At 43.0% G+C, this 14508-nt stretch overlaps 1 protein-coding gene across 1 annotated transcript; it reads left to right on the top strand.

Annotated features, from left to right (window-relative positions):
• The first annotated feature begins 352 nt into the window (after nucleotides 1–352).
• LOC101580178 (cathepsin L1) lies at nucleotides 353–6326 on the top strand. The gene is made up of 8 exons (XM_004643803.2): nucleotides 353–457; nucleotides 1269–1405; nucleotides 1632–1754; nucleotides 1840–1986; nucleotides 2657–2881; nucleotides 3421–3583; nucleotides 4799–4922; nucleotides 5920–6326. The coding sequence occupies exons 2-8, from the start codon at nucleotides 1280–1282 to the stop codon at nucleotides 6017–6019; spliced, it is 1008 nt and encodes a 335-aa protein (XP_004643860.1). The 5' UTR covers nucleotides 353–457; nucleotides 1269–1279; the 3' UTR covers nucleotides 6020–6326.
• The last annotated feature ends 8182 nt before the right edge of the window (nucleotides 6327–14508 follow it).

Consider the following 14508-nt stretch of genomic DNA (forward strand, 5'->3'; position numbering starts at 1 on the left):
GTCTTTAGGGCTGGGGTGCGTGGCTGAACCCACAGAGGAATCACCTTGGTGGCCCATTGCTCGAAGACGCGCGCTCAATTGCCACCGGCCCTCCCCGCCCAGGCCCCGGCCTCCCCCCTCCGCGACCCTCCCCCCTCCGACACCCTCCCATCCTCCGAGACCCTCCGCCTTCCGCCTCCCTGCGGCCCACTCAGCCAGAGGCCTAGCCCCGCCCCAGAGGGGGTCGGGAGGACCCAGCGGCGTCACGTGCACGAGTCTGCGAGCCTGCCGGTTCAGCCCCTCGGCCGCAGCAGCCAATCACAGAGCAGATGAGGCAGGGGCGGGGCCGGTGAGGGCGGAGCGGGCCGGACGCCGACTTAAGGCTTTAAAGCCAGGGTCCGCGGTGTCCGCCGCATCCCTGGACCTCCGCGATCTCCGCGTTGTTACTGTGGAGTGCGCCTGCGCAGCGGCCGACCAGGTGAGCCCCTCCCCACCACTGCGCCCAGCTGCACGGGAGGGCCGAATGGGGCTGGGGAGACGTCGTGGGGGAGGGGTCCCGGGTTCCGTGGATCTTCCAGCCTCGGTTCCGGAGCCTCGACGCACCCAGGCCACTGCTTTTCCGGGCGGGCCAGGCCGACTGGGCCTGGGCCCGCCGCCCGCGCACCCCGCCAAGCCCGTGCCTTCAAAACTCTGGGCGCGGAGACCCGAGCAGGCGGTGCCCCCAGGCTCGGCCCAGTGAAGCGTGGGTGCTCGGCGGGTCCGGGGTCTGCGCTCCCGGGAAGGCGACTAGAAAGCTTTCACGGTTCCCACACACCTCACCTGCTGGACATTAGTCACAAAGAATGAGGTGGCATCCTTCCTAACTCTTGGGGAGCTCTTTTCTCCTGCTTAGGGCCAGATGGCCTCCTCAGTTAAGGTTTTACCTAAGTGACCTAGACTGCCTGGAGAATAATCTGGACCTACTGTTTGTTTCCTAGTTTTCTGTTGGTTTATGATTCCCAACCCCCAGTATCTTGAGGCTTAGCAGGACTCAGTTGATCATTGCACCCTTCCAGTGAAGTTTAACCCAGTTTCCATAGCATTTGTCAGCACTTGTTTTCATTTGAGGAGGTGAATTAGATATCCGACTTATTGTATTGGGAATTGAACTCAGGACCTCGTGCATGCCAGGCAGGCACTGTGCCACTGAGCCGTGTCCCCTGTCTTGCCTTTTGTTTTTACTGAATTCCTGGGCTGGTTCTCCACAGCACTTTCTCACTTTTTGTGTTAATACTGGTTTCTCTTTCTAGGTTTTTGAACCATGACTTTGTCACTTGTCCTGGCTGCCTTTTGCTTGGGAATAGCCTCAGCTATTCCAAAACTGGATCAAGCGTTTGATGCACAGTGGGACCAATGGAAGTCCACTCACAGGAGATTGTATGGCGCGGTTGGTAACACCCTTTCTCAACCTTCAGAAGGGCCCTGCAGAGTGTGGTCCTGCCTTTGAGAGCTTATGGTCAGAGTAGCTTCTGACTGCCGGCTCTTACCAGGCAGTCACCTGAGTGCTGCCCTTGTGAGTACAGGGCCACAGCCGCCACAAGTGTAAAGCCACCTCCAGGGCTTCTCTTCAGTTCTGTCAAGGAAGCCTATATCACATGTACGTTTACTTCTAGAATGAAGAAGGATGGAGGCGAGCAGTGTGGGAGAAGAACATGCGGATGATTGAATTGCACAATGGACAATACAGCCAGGGCAAACACAGCTTCACCATGGCCATGAACCGCTTTGGTGACATGGTGAGTGTGGTGTGCGTTGCTTAACTGCTCGCTTCATTATCAAATAATGTCTTGCCTTTTTGACTTAATTTGTCTTTTCTTGAAGACCAATGACGAATTCAAGCAGGTGATGAATGGCTTTCAACACCAGAAGCACAAGAAGGGAAAGATGTATCAGGAACCTCTACTTCTTCAGCTCCCAAAATCTGTGGATTGGAGAAAGAAAGGCTATGTGACTCCTGTGAAGAATCAGGTATGACAGTGATTGAGACCTGCCAAAGCCCATCAGGAAATCCAAAAAAGAATTGGTCGAGTCTTTGGTAGATTGTGGGGTGACAAGTAGTTCACTTGTGGGTTTTTTTTTTTTTACTGTTTTAAAAGCAACTGCCTCCAATCTGTCCCCACAGCAGCCTGCTCTGCTCTGCTCTTCTCTTTCTTTTCTATGTTTTGTTGTTGCTGTTTGTTTTTTTTTTTTTTTTTTTTTTTTTGAGATAAGATCTCACTGTGTAGTGCAGGATGGTCTTGAACACACAGCCATCCTCCTTCCTCAGCCTCCTGAGACTACAGATGTGTGCCACCTTGCTGGGCTGCTCTGTTTTTAAAGGGCTAGATATGATTTAATGACCAAGTTCAGTTCCTATGCATTCTTAGTTGCTAAATGAGAAATTGTATCTAGTATGTACATTACAAATAATCAGAACAAAGAAATGGTCAAAGCAACTGTACTGTAGAAGCCACCACAAGACTGCACCACTGCAGACACGCCTGCATTGTACGTTGAAATGCAGGTCGAAAGTTCCAGCAGCAAGTTGCCATTAAATATTAAATAGGTCCATCATTAAATGAGGAATATCCAGCTACTATATATAAACTATTGTCAAGGGTTTTCTTATAAATTGTCATTTTTTTTATTTCTTTTTCAGGGACAGTGTGGTTCTTGCTGGGCTTTTAGTGCAACGGGGTCCCTAGAAGGACAGATGTTCCGGAAAAATGGTGAACTTATTTCCCTGAGTGAACAGAACCTTGTGGACTGTTCTCGAGCTCAAGGCAATCAGGGCTGCAATGGTGGCCTGATGGATTTTGCCTTCGAGTATATTAAGGAAAATAAGGGCTTGGAATCAGAGAAATCCTATCCATATGAAGGAAAGGTAAAGTGAAGCACCTTAATTTGTTGTCTTTTTTTTCCTTTTTTTTTTTTTTTTTTTGGTGGAACTGGAGATTGAACTCAGGCCCTTGCACTTGCCAAGCAAGCACTTATTCTACTGAGCCATCTCCCCAGCCCCTTAATTTGTTTTAATTCCAGCTGTTTTGGGAAAGTGGCACACTTTTCAGAATAGTAGGTCATAGGATTTGTGTGTACAAACTATCAGTCCTTCATTATAGCTTCTGAATAGTTTGTTGGTTCAATAAACATTTAGAATGTCCAAACCGTTCTACATATAATAACATCTCAATTATAATAAAAAAAATTCTTATGGATAATTCAAGCAAGGGCTTCTCATTGAAGAAACATAAGTTTAATTTTTTGAGCTCTGAGTCATCTAGTAGGATTCTATTTCCTGAGATGATTTACAGCAGTGCTGAATTGAAGAGTATAAGCTATAAATTACCAAGTGTTTCAGTTCTAAAGCTCAGGCCCCGCCGGAGGAGGTAAATGGTGGTAATCATGTCTCTTCCGCTTTAAAAGGATGGAAGCTGTAAGTACAAGCCAGAGCTTTCTGTAGCTAACGACACTGGATTTGTGGATATCCCTCAGCGGGAGAAGACCCTTATGAAGGCTGTGGCAGACATAGGACCCATATCCGTTGCTATGGATGCAGGCCTTATGTCCTTCCAGTTCTATAAAGAAGGTAGGTATTTATCATTTTGTATTACAGAAATTCAAGCAGAATAAAAAACACCACCCTGATTCATTCTGGAATCCTGCTTTCCAAGACTGTGATTTGAGTCTGCATTTAATATAGCAATACAGTATTTCCAGTTTTATGTAACCAACATTTTTCCATGATTATAAATTCTTCATGAGTATTTTTTTAAGGATGTTTTAAAGAAAATCATGTCTGTTTATTTGTTTGTTTGTTTATTTGTTCATTTATTTGGTACAGGGTCTTGCTATGCAGCTTAAACTTGTAGTGATCATCCTGGCTCAGCCTCCTCAGCTCTGGGATTACAGGTGTGCGCCACCATGTTGGGTTTTGGTGGCTGGCACGGGGCCTGGTCAGCATGCGGTACCAGGGATTGAATCTAGGTCCTTGTGTTTGCTAGGCAGGCGCTTAGACCACCGTACTATCTCCCCGGCCCCCATGAGTACTTTTAAATGACTGCTTATTACTTACGTAGATGCAACGTAATTTCTCTAATTGCTTTCTCTTTTTTCTAAAAGATTTTAATTATGACTATAAAGAAGACTGTAGTTTACATACAAGGTTTTGTTCATGTATGTGTATGTGCTCAATTTCTTTAGACATATTAAAGTTAGAAGAGAACTGCTGGTATTTTGGCTAGGAGATGAATGCCTAAATCACCTTAGTCTTGATAGCAATTGGTCTCATTTTTATTTATTTACTTTTGGTCTTTTGAGACAAGGTTTCACAATGCAATTCAGACTGGCCTTGAACTCACTCTGTAGCCTGGGCTGGCCTCTAACTTATGGTGATCCTCTTGCCTCAGCCTCCTGAGTGTGTCATCATGCCCAGCGGTCTCATTTTTTATTTTTATTTTTTCCTTAGTAGAAATTATGACTTACTGAATTTTATATTTTATTTTTAAATTTTTATTACTACATATTTATAGTACATAGTGGTTACATTTATCTTGGGGCTTAGGGAGTTGGTACATAACATTTGTATAAGCCCTTCCCCCGATCTCTTGGTTTCCTTCCCATTAATTTCATTGCTTTCTGGTGAATTGAGGTTAACTCTTATCAGTCGTTACCATGTCCTTACGTAGAATTTGCTTGTGACATTTCTTGGAATATGGAGGTTCCTTCCTGTTACAAATGATGAGATGGGTCATTGCCATGTGTCATTTGGCACTCTCACCCCTTTCTGGTTTTACATCCCCAGGCATTTATTATGATCCAGACTGCAGCAGCAAGGACCTGAATCATGGTGTGCTGTTGGTTGGCTACGGTATTGAAGAGTCAGAGTCAGAGTCAGAGGAGAATGAATATTGGCTTATCAAGAACAGGTATAAAACCCTTGTATTATACTGATACTTGAAATTGAAATGGAAATTTTTGCCTGTGATCAGTACTTGGATAGTAGGTCCACAAACACTCAGTTTTGAAACATCAAGCCTTTCTCCCACGGAGAGTGAACACAGCCCCATTCATGTTTGATCACAAAATTCTGTGCCAAGTTCATTGAGATTGTTTATGTGCATTTGTAACACTGTGTTTCTCAAAAATTCTGAAACATCTGGTTCCAAGGACTTCAGGAAAAACATTTTTATGTTGGATCCAGGGCTGATTTCCTTTTTTTGTCCCCAGTATTTCAGTGAGGTAAAGCAAGCAGAAGCATTGCCTCTGCTGAGTCTTTGTGAAGTCGGAAGGATAACCCAAGCACCTGCCAGCATGTGTGGTTCCTTCCATTGTGGCTGGCTGCTCTTCCATTGCTTCTGTTTTTGAGAGGGGTCTTGCTATATAATAGTTCAGGCTGGCCTCGGAACTCACTACGTAGCCCTCAATGAGCCTTGAGCTCACAGTGAGCCTCCCCAGTGCTGACTACAAGCGTGCGCCCCCCATCACACCTGGTTTGCTGTTGCGTTTTATTCTCAGTCCTCAGAGGCCTCAGCAGTTGTTGGGATTCATTTTCACAATGAATTGAGTAGTTTAAGGTAATTTATGGAGACAGATATACAGCAATCCTAGTTCTCTCCGTTTCTTCTAAAGGACTCACAGGACTCAATATAATTATGTTTTTTGTATGTAGATTGTGATAGAACTTAGTACAGTGTGTGATGGGCCAAGAATATAACTTAGTGGCACAGCACCTGCCTGGCAAGCGGAAGATTATGAGTTTGAGTCCCAGAACCAAGACAAAAAGGAATGGTACATGAGATATGGGAAGCACTGTTTTTATAAGTATTAGCTATTAATTGAAACTAATGTGTTCTCTCTCTCTCTCTCTCTCTCTCTCTCTCTCTCTCTCTGTCTTCTTTTAATAAAATGGAAAACCTATTTCAGCTGGGGTCTAGAATGGGGTGCAGAAGGTTATGTAAAAATAGCCAGAAACAGGAATAATCACTGTGGCATTGCCACTGCAGCCAGCTATCCTACCGTGTGACCCTGATGGACTAAGGTGGTGGAGGACTGAGGACAGCATGTCCGGAGGAATTTTACCTGAACACTGACCAAGCCCTTATTGTGTAAGACAAAACACTTGAATCATTGAGGATTCAATTTCTGATTTGAATTCTGTGACATTTTTACAAGGGTAAAAGGTTACCGTTACTTTACTGTTATATAAACAGCTGTATGATACTGAAAATTCATTGCTTAATTCTAAGACTTAATTTTCGTTTTTTAAAAGAATATAAATCTTTACCTGTTAAAAATAAATTTTGGTTTGAAATAAATATTCATTATATGGAGTGGGACTTGGCATTAACTTTGTATTCATACCAAAGATGTCATTGTACTCTGTAAAGACGTAACTATGGCAGTGATACATTAGGGGAATAGTAAAAGGTATAGGTTGACTTGACTTTTTCAAGTTAAGCTGTGTGTAGTGGCATACACCTATAGACTCGGCTGCTTGGGGCTGAGGTAGAACGGTCACTTCAACCTATGTCTTCAAGGTCAGTGTACACAAGAATCTCAGATCAGGCTGAGGATATAGCTCAATGGCATAATTGCTTCTCTGGCAAGCACAAGGTCCCAGGTTCAATCCCCAGTACTATTAGAAAATCTCATATCAACCAAAAAATACTTCAGGTCAGCTGTCCACTGCACACTCCTTAACCCAATTCAGTGTCAAAGTTTTATTGTTAGTTGATTGAGTTACATATAGGTTTGCAATATGTTTTATTTATTTTCTTATTTATTTATTGAGACAGGGTCTCACTGTGCAGTTCAGGCTGGCCTTGAGCTCACTTTGTAGTCCAGGCTGATCTCACACTCCCACCAATCCTCCTGCCTCAGCCTCTGGAGTACTGGGATTATAGAGCATACATCACTGCGCCTGGCCGCAATATGTTTTAACACACTACATTGTACAATGATCAGCTCAGGCCAATAAAGATATGTTACCTCAGATATTTTTTCTTTGTTGTGACATTTTAAAATCATAGCTGCCATGTTTTGAAATGTACAACTCACTACTGTTAACTGAAATCATCTGTGGAGTAGAATGCCAGAACATCCCCAAGTCTGGTATCTAGATGAGCTATCAAGGGCAGTTTGCTTGCTAGAAAAAGTCATCCTACATAGATTTGTAGATATGTATAATAGTACAGAGACCCTGTCCTTTGACTCAGGGTGCCTAGATTGGTTAAGGTCATGTTGCTAGGGACACCTTTGCAGCCTGAAAATAGCCCAGACATAGGTGGGTGGCCAGAGCTGATTTGTTCTCCTGTCAAGGTTCTGATGACATTCCACCTGCTCTTACAGCACAACCCCATGCTACTACTCAGTGTTAGCAAAACTAAATTTAACAGGTGTGGTTAACAAATCTCAGATATTTGGTAATAGATACGTGCAAGGTCCACAGGAAATTAGGCTATGCCACAGAAATACTCCTCTCGCCTTGGAAGATGGGCATGAAATCACAAGGGGAGGATAGGACAAATTTGACGTCACTAAGTCAAATTTAGATTTGGCTACCTCATCTGTGACTTAAATTTAGATTTGGCTACCTCATCTGTGTCTTAAAAATGAATTCAGAAGGGAAGAAAATAGGCGTACAGTTATACAGGTATTTGCTTATTTAAAAGACTGGTGAGAAGTATGTTAGACTTCTATGTGAATTGTTGGCGCTTATCTTTCTACAGAAAGCATTTTTGTTTTTTGTTCGTTGGTTTTGAGGCAGTCTCACTTTGGCCTTGAACTCGCATGGCAGTCCTGCTGCCTCAGCCTCCCCAAGTACTGAGATTATAGGCATGTGCCACCAAGAAAATAGTTACTTTATTTATTTTTAACAATTATCCTGCAGGTCTTGTATGTGTACACATCTGTATAAAAGCCTAAAGCCTACGACTTTGTAGGTTCTCAGTCAAATAAGAAAAAGCAGTTGATAGGCTGGTGCCATCCTTGTGAAGAAAAGGAGAAGTGGAAACAAGTGGGCCCTTATAAAAGTAAAAAGGGCTGAGGATGTAGCACAGTAGGACAGCACATACCTAGCATGTGCGAGGCCCTGAGTTTGATCCCAGCACCACAAGAAACAAAAAGTTTAAAATCTGTCAAAGTAGATGACACTTCACATGCTCAAATTATGACAGCTGAAGGTTTTATAATTTTCAGAGACCTTCAGAATAAAAATCTGAAATTCCAAGGCACATCACTATCTAAAAAGCATTCTTTTGCCAGGCATGGTGGCTCACTGCAGGGCTGAGTGCAGTCATGCTTCAGCCTTCCGGGTTGCTTGGATTGTAGGCCTGTGCCATCACACCTGACTGTGTTCAGGTCATTTCTGTGGTCATAAGCTTGGAATTCAAGCCCCTGAGTTTGTCCTTTCATTTCCCCCATTGTTTTTTAGTAGTTCTAAGCAGCCAGTCGGTGTCCTGCTGATGAGTGATCCATGGCTGACGACCTGACAGGTTCCCATCTTACAGTCCTGAGGCAGAATTCCTTTCTCTCCAGAAACAACTTTTTGCCTAGAGAAGCTTTGACTGGTTGGTGAGGCCCGTGCATGTGACAGACAGTGTATGTTACACAGTGTCAAACAACAGTAGTCGTGTCTGCACAGTACCTTCATGGGTCACCTCAGTGAGTGAGTGACAGAGTTGCTGTTTTGTGTGACACGAAGTCTCACCACCACAGGACCTTTGCCCACCTGCTTTCCCGCTGGTCACCCCCCAGCGCACACGCAGGGGTCCTTTAAAGCCTCACTGCACTTTTTCATCTTTCTGGCTTTTCAAGGCAGCCCCGGGAAACCCTTGCTGTTGTCAATACATTCTGGGTGGAGATGTTTTTCTTAAATGCTGTATGTGGTTTGAATTCCTCCCCACCCTGTGCTTCTGGCCAGGAAGTATCCTCAGGACCTTGAGCTCCAGGAATGGGGCCATCTAGTCACCAAACATGCCACGATTTAGAACCTGTTTCTCTGAGCTAAAACTGCTTCTGAAAGCAACAAAGCAATTACCAAGTGCTTCATTACTGTTAAATTTTTCAGCACAGCAGAGAGGCAGAAGAGGAAGAAAAAAAAAAATCAAAGGCCTTTATGAGGACACAGAACCACAGGAAAATGGCTGGGATCCTCTGACCTGAGACAAAGGGAGCTGAAGTGGTGTGGACTGTTGCTAGCGGGAGACTTGGGGGGTTACTCAGTGACATGAAAGGAGCTGACTGGGGCTTTTTCTTTTTGCACAGAAAGGCCAAAAGGCTGATGTTGTATTCAGGGCAGAGGGGAGAAGATAGGGAAATGGTCACTGGGAAGATAAGCTGTTGTTTGGGGGCTTCAGCTATGTTAGACCACTACCCTAATGGTTCAGCAATTCACACTTGGGCCAGAAGCTATTATTCCCATCTTCTAGTTGTTAGGAAGAGGTGATGACTCTCTCAGACTGCTTCTTGCTGAATAAGAGTATCATTTTTGGGGGGTGGGGCAGGGAGGAGGACTGATGAGATGATGGTTTACGCCCATATAGAATAAACTAGTGCCAACTGTTTTGACCATGGTGAGAGGTTCATCGTTAGTGAAGGCTCACATCTGAGATTGAAGAAACCTTGAAAAAGTATAAAAAGGCAGGGTGCTATGAGTACACAGGTCATTATCATGACTAAATGACCCAGAAGAGAAAACTGGAAAGGGACCCATGATCCAAATGTGTCATTCCACCATGACAATGGTGAAGGGGGAGGATATTGATTATTTTCTAGCTTTGGCATTTGTGCTGTAAGTGCCCTGAGTCTAGTTAGAGCTAAGGGAAGGAACAGGGTAAGGCAGGTGCAGCTCCAGGGAAAGTTTGGTGAGATGAACCTTTTTTTTTTTTTTTTTTTTTTTGGTTTGGTACAAGGTCTTGCTGTGCAGCTCAGACTCAAAGTGATCTTCCTGTTTCAGCCTCCACAGTGCTGGGATTACAAGTGTGTGCCATCACATGCAGTTTCAGTGCCCGGGGTTCCAGGGATGGCACAACATGTGGTATCAGGGATTAAGTAGGTGCTTTAGACCACAGAGCCATCTCACCAGCCCAAATGGAGGGAATAAGCTACAAGGACTCCCACTTTTTTTTTTTTTGTGGAACCGGGGATTGAACTCAGGCCCTTGTGCTTGCCAGGGAAGCGCTTATTCCACTGAGCCATCTCCCTGGCCCCTGATATCAGGGATTAAACCCAGGTCCTTGCACCTTTCAGGAAGGTGTTTAGACCACTGAGCTCTCTCCCCGGCTCTGAAGTGAGCCTTTAAAAGCCTATTTGGCTGTATCACTCTAGATCCATTGACTGTGGCATATCTTACCCCTTTTGATTGTTGAGCTATCATCCATGAACCACGTGACAGAGTAGGTATAACTGAATTATTGATAACCCTGAGATCTTGAACTAAACAATAGGAGCCATTAGGTTTGAGTAGAGGAAGAATGGGAGTATTGTGGGGTAAGTGGGCAGTTTTAAGAAAACCACTGGTAAGGAGATGGTGAATTATAGATTTGAGTCCCGGTTGGTGTTTAGGGGCTATTGGATGTTGGGGAACTCAGAGGAAGGCTGAGGGATCCCTGAGGCAAACTAGTACATGAATAGCATGGGTGGTACAAGTGGGACTGGAAGTGTCCCAGAGTTGACAAGGGAAGAGGGAAGAGGTAGGGGATGGGTTGGTGATGCATTGGAATGAGGTTTGGATAACAAGAGCCATGGGGAGGGTGAAGGTAAAGGAGAAGTTAAGCTTTGGGAGGACATCCCTACCCAAAAGGGTGTGGAATGTGTTGGTATTACAAAAAAAGTTACAAGTGAAAAACAGTCTGGAATCTGCAGGGGATAGGTCCTGTTTATAGGGGCTGTGTAGGTTGGGCATCAACTCCTACAACAGAGACTGTAGATATAATACAGTGCCCTCAAAACTCAGGAAGAACTGAGATTATATGTGCCCCCTGTGTCTACAAGAAGAGTATGTTCTACCTGAGATATCCAGTGAGACTTGGAGCTCTCACAAACATACCTCCATGGTGGCTTTGGACCCTAAGCCCCATTGATCCTCTTCAGCAGCAAGACCAAGCAGGTCAACTGTCAATGGATTTGGCTACAGCGAGTTCTGTGAGGGAAGGAAATTGGATGATTTACCCACTCTAATCATTTCCAGTGACCCTTGAGCCTGCAGATGGGACAAGGTCCTGATGGTGTCTGTTGAGTTGGGGCAGACTCGTGCCCAGTGTCTTTTGTTGGGAGTGCTGAAGCTGAACTTGATCAGATGTGGGAGGACAGGATGAGGCCTCATTGCCTAAAGCAGTCAAGCTACCTCAGTCTTGAGAAAAACATCCTACCTGGAAGTTGTGGGTTACTAGTTGCTATGCAACCTGTGTTTTGCAACTTTGTAAAAGTATAAATAAAGACTGTTGTTAGTATTCAGGGGGTCATTTGGCCAACCAGGCAGATGGGCTACTACCTGACTCACCTCTTCTCCTGTGTATCTTTTCCTCATTTCTGTCTCTGTTCCTCCCCTGAGTACAAAGACTCATATCAAGAGACCAACAGACGCATGCATCCTTCTTTGCCACACTTGAAAGGGTGGTCCAGGAGGAACTCAGGTGGCACCATTTTGTATAGACTTAGCATTACCTTGCCTAGGTCCTGCTTAAATGGGAGCCCTGAGTGCTGTAGCCAAAAGCTAGCACTTCTGTATAGATTATTTTTTGTCTCTATTATTGAAGAAATGGAAAGCCAGATTAAGGAAGCCTCCCTGTAGGATTTTGAGGGCTGAGACCTGTCTTTTAAGCTTGGCGTGAATGTCAGGAGCAGATAAGGAAATGAAGTAGGAGTTAACAAGGATTGTGTTCTCAGGTAACTGAGGGTCAACATTAGTATACTTTGTTGGGAACAATAGACTTAATTAAAATTTTATCTGTGTTAAGCACCATGGAATATGAAGTGTAACCAGAGAACTGTTATTTCTTACAAACCATGGATGATCTAGTTGTTAAATCCCTGTAGAATCAACAGTTATATAGTTTTACAGAGAAAATTTGACGGATGGGCTTTCTATCATAGATGATCTGTTTATTTTCTCTAACAGCTTTCGGTATTTCATCCTTTTGCTGAATTTCTGGGATCTTGATAATTATATATCCAAGTGTAGATTTACATTATTATGGCTAATTGGTATTGTATGTGCCTCACTTAAAAGTATGTCAGATTCTTTTCCCATGCTTGGGAAATTTTGTGCCACTACTTCTGCAATTAGTCTTTTTATGTCATTTGTGTTGATGTCTGCTGTTTCATTGACACTCAGTAATCTTTTATTGTTTTTCTTGGCATCATTGTGCAGTTGTTGAATCATTATTTCCTGGAGCCTCATTATCTTTAAGAGATCTCTCTTTTCTCATTCACCAGCTGTATTGCTGTCCTCAAGATCTAAAAATCTTCAGTTTGTTCAGTTTTGCCAGATTTCAATAGAATTCTTAATTTCCTGAATATCTGGATCTATTTCATGCTTTTGAATTCTTCTATTTTTCATTCAATGTTTCCATCATTTTTTTATTCTTTTTTAAAAAAATTTTGTCTTCTGTAGATATGTTGTAAAATTCTTTTGAGATTGTTGTCATTTCTTTCTTTTTACCTGAGAGATTATTTATGATCTGATTTCTTCTATAGCTTGATGGAATTGTTTATTTCAATTGTTATCATTTGAGAAATTTCAGGTGTGTTACCCCCAAGTTCTTCTATTTCTTTGTTTCCTGGACTAGTTCTGGGTGAGCTGGAGGTCTGAGATTGCCTTTTGGTCCTTTATTTTGAAGTTCCCAACGTCTCCCTGAGCTCAGCAGTGATGGTAGGGTGGTGGGCATGGAACAGCAAGGCTCCCACAACAGTACGTGTGTGTGTGGGGGGGTGCTCACCAATGCTTCTGTTGTCTGGGGTTCACTATGGTTCCCATGGAGGGAGGGACAAGCCATAGCTCAGAAAGGCTCCAGTGATGATGGGGCAGGGTAGAGCTCACCAGGTGGGACAGTGGACTGTAACTCAGCAATGCTCCTGTGATGCGTTGGAGGCAGGACCCAAACAGCTTTTTAATGTGATGTGATCCCATTTATTTATTTATTTATTTATTTATTTATTTATTTATTTATTATGTTTTAGGAAAGGGTCTACAGGGTGTTCAGGGTCTCACTATGAGATCGGACTTGTAGTGATTTGCCTGTCTACAGCCTCCCAAGAGCTGGGATTACAGGTGCGGGCCACCACGTCCAGTCTCAATTGCCATCTCAACATGCCCTGGGGGCAGACAGGCATGGCAGGCCTGGGGATCGAACCCCTGGCCCCTGCACCTGCTTGCAGGTGCTTTAATCTACTGAACTATTTGGCCAGGCCTTTTATTTGTGTTATTTTCCTTGGTATTGGGTTTTGTTTGTAAACCCTGTAAATCTATATCATTTAGAAGTTTACCTATTCTATCTTCCCTCAGATTAGTGTTTCTGTTTTTTGCATTTAAATTTGATGTATTTTGATTTTAGTTTAGTGCATGGTGATAGATATGGGCCTAGTTTCACTTTTCAGAATGTGGAAAGTCAGTTTTCCTAGCACCACTTCTTAATGAGATTATCTTTCTTCTGACTCCTTTGACAAAAACAAGGTAGTTGGGTGTGCTAGTTAGAATTGTTCCAGTGAGCCTTGGGCTCTGCTTTTTTAAAAAATAAGATTGAATAAGTGTTTGTCTCTTTTATTTACTCTTTCAAAGAACCAATTTTTTGATTCATGACGTTTTGTGTTTTCTTAGTCTTAATTGCATTAATTTATGCTTTGATATTTATAATTTCCTCCTTTATATGTTCTTTGGGTTTAACTTGCTCTTGTTTTTCTAGAAGCTTGAGGCTCAAAATTATACTATCTATTTGAGCTTTCTCTATTTTTCTGATGGGAGAATTCACCACTATAAATTTACCTTGTAGGGTTGCTTTCATTGCATCTCATAAGTTGCCATGTGTCATATTGACATTATCATTCAATTGTAGAAACTGTACAATTTCTTCTTTAATTTCATTGTTATCCATTCGTTGTTAAGGAGGATGTTATTTAATTTTCATATATTCATGTAGTTCTTGTGGTTTGTTTTGACATTGGTTTCTAATTTTATTGCACTATGATGTGATAATAGCATGGGATAATTTCAATTCCTGCTCATATTCTATGAGCTAGTATGTGTTCTATTTTGGAAAAAGTTCCATGTGCTACTGAGATGAATGTGTATTCTGTATTTGAGTGGAACACTCTGTAATATCTACTAAGTCCATTTGTTCTGAAGTTTGGCTCAGCTCTGATATGTCTTTGCTGATTTTTTCCCCTAGTTTATTTATTCATGGCAGAATATAGAGGTCCCCATTAAAATTGTATCAGTGTTTATATTTTTCACATACATCATGTTTGTTTTATGTAATTGGATATACTGATATTTGGCACATATATGTTTGTGAT

Source organism: Octodon degus, unplaced genomic scaffold (assembly GCF_000260255.1).
Source record: "Octodon degus isolate 3935 unplaced genomic scaffold, OctDeg1.0 scaffold00184, whole genome shotgun sequence".
Taxonomy (NCBI): domain Eukaryota; kingdom Metazoa; phylum Chordata; class Mammalia; order Rodentia; family Octodontidae; genus Octodon; species Octodon degus.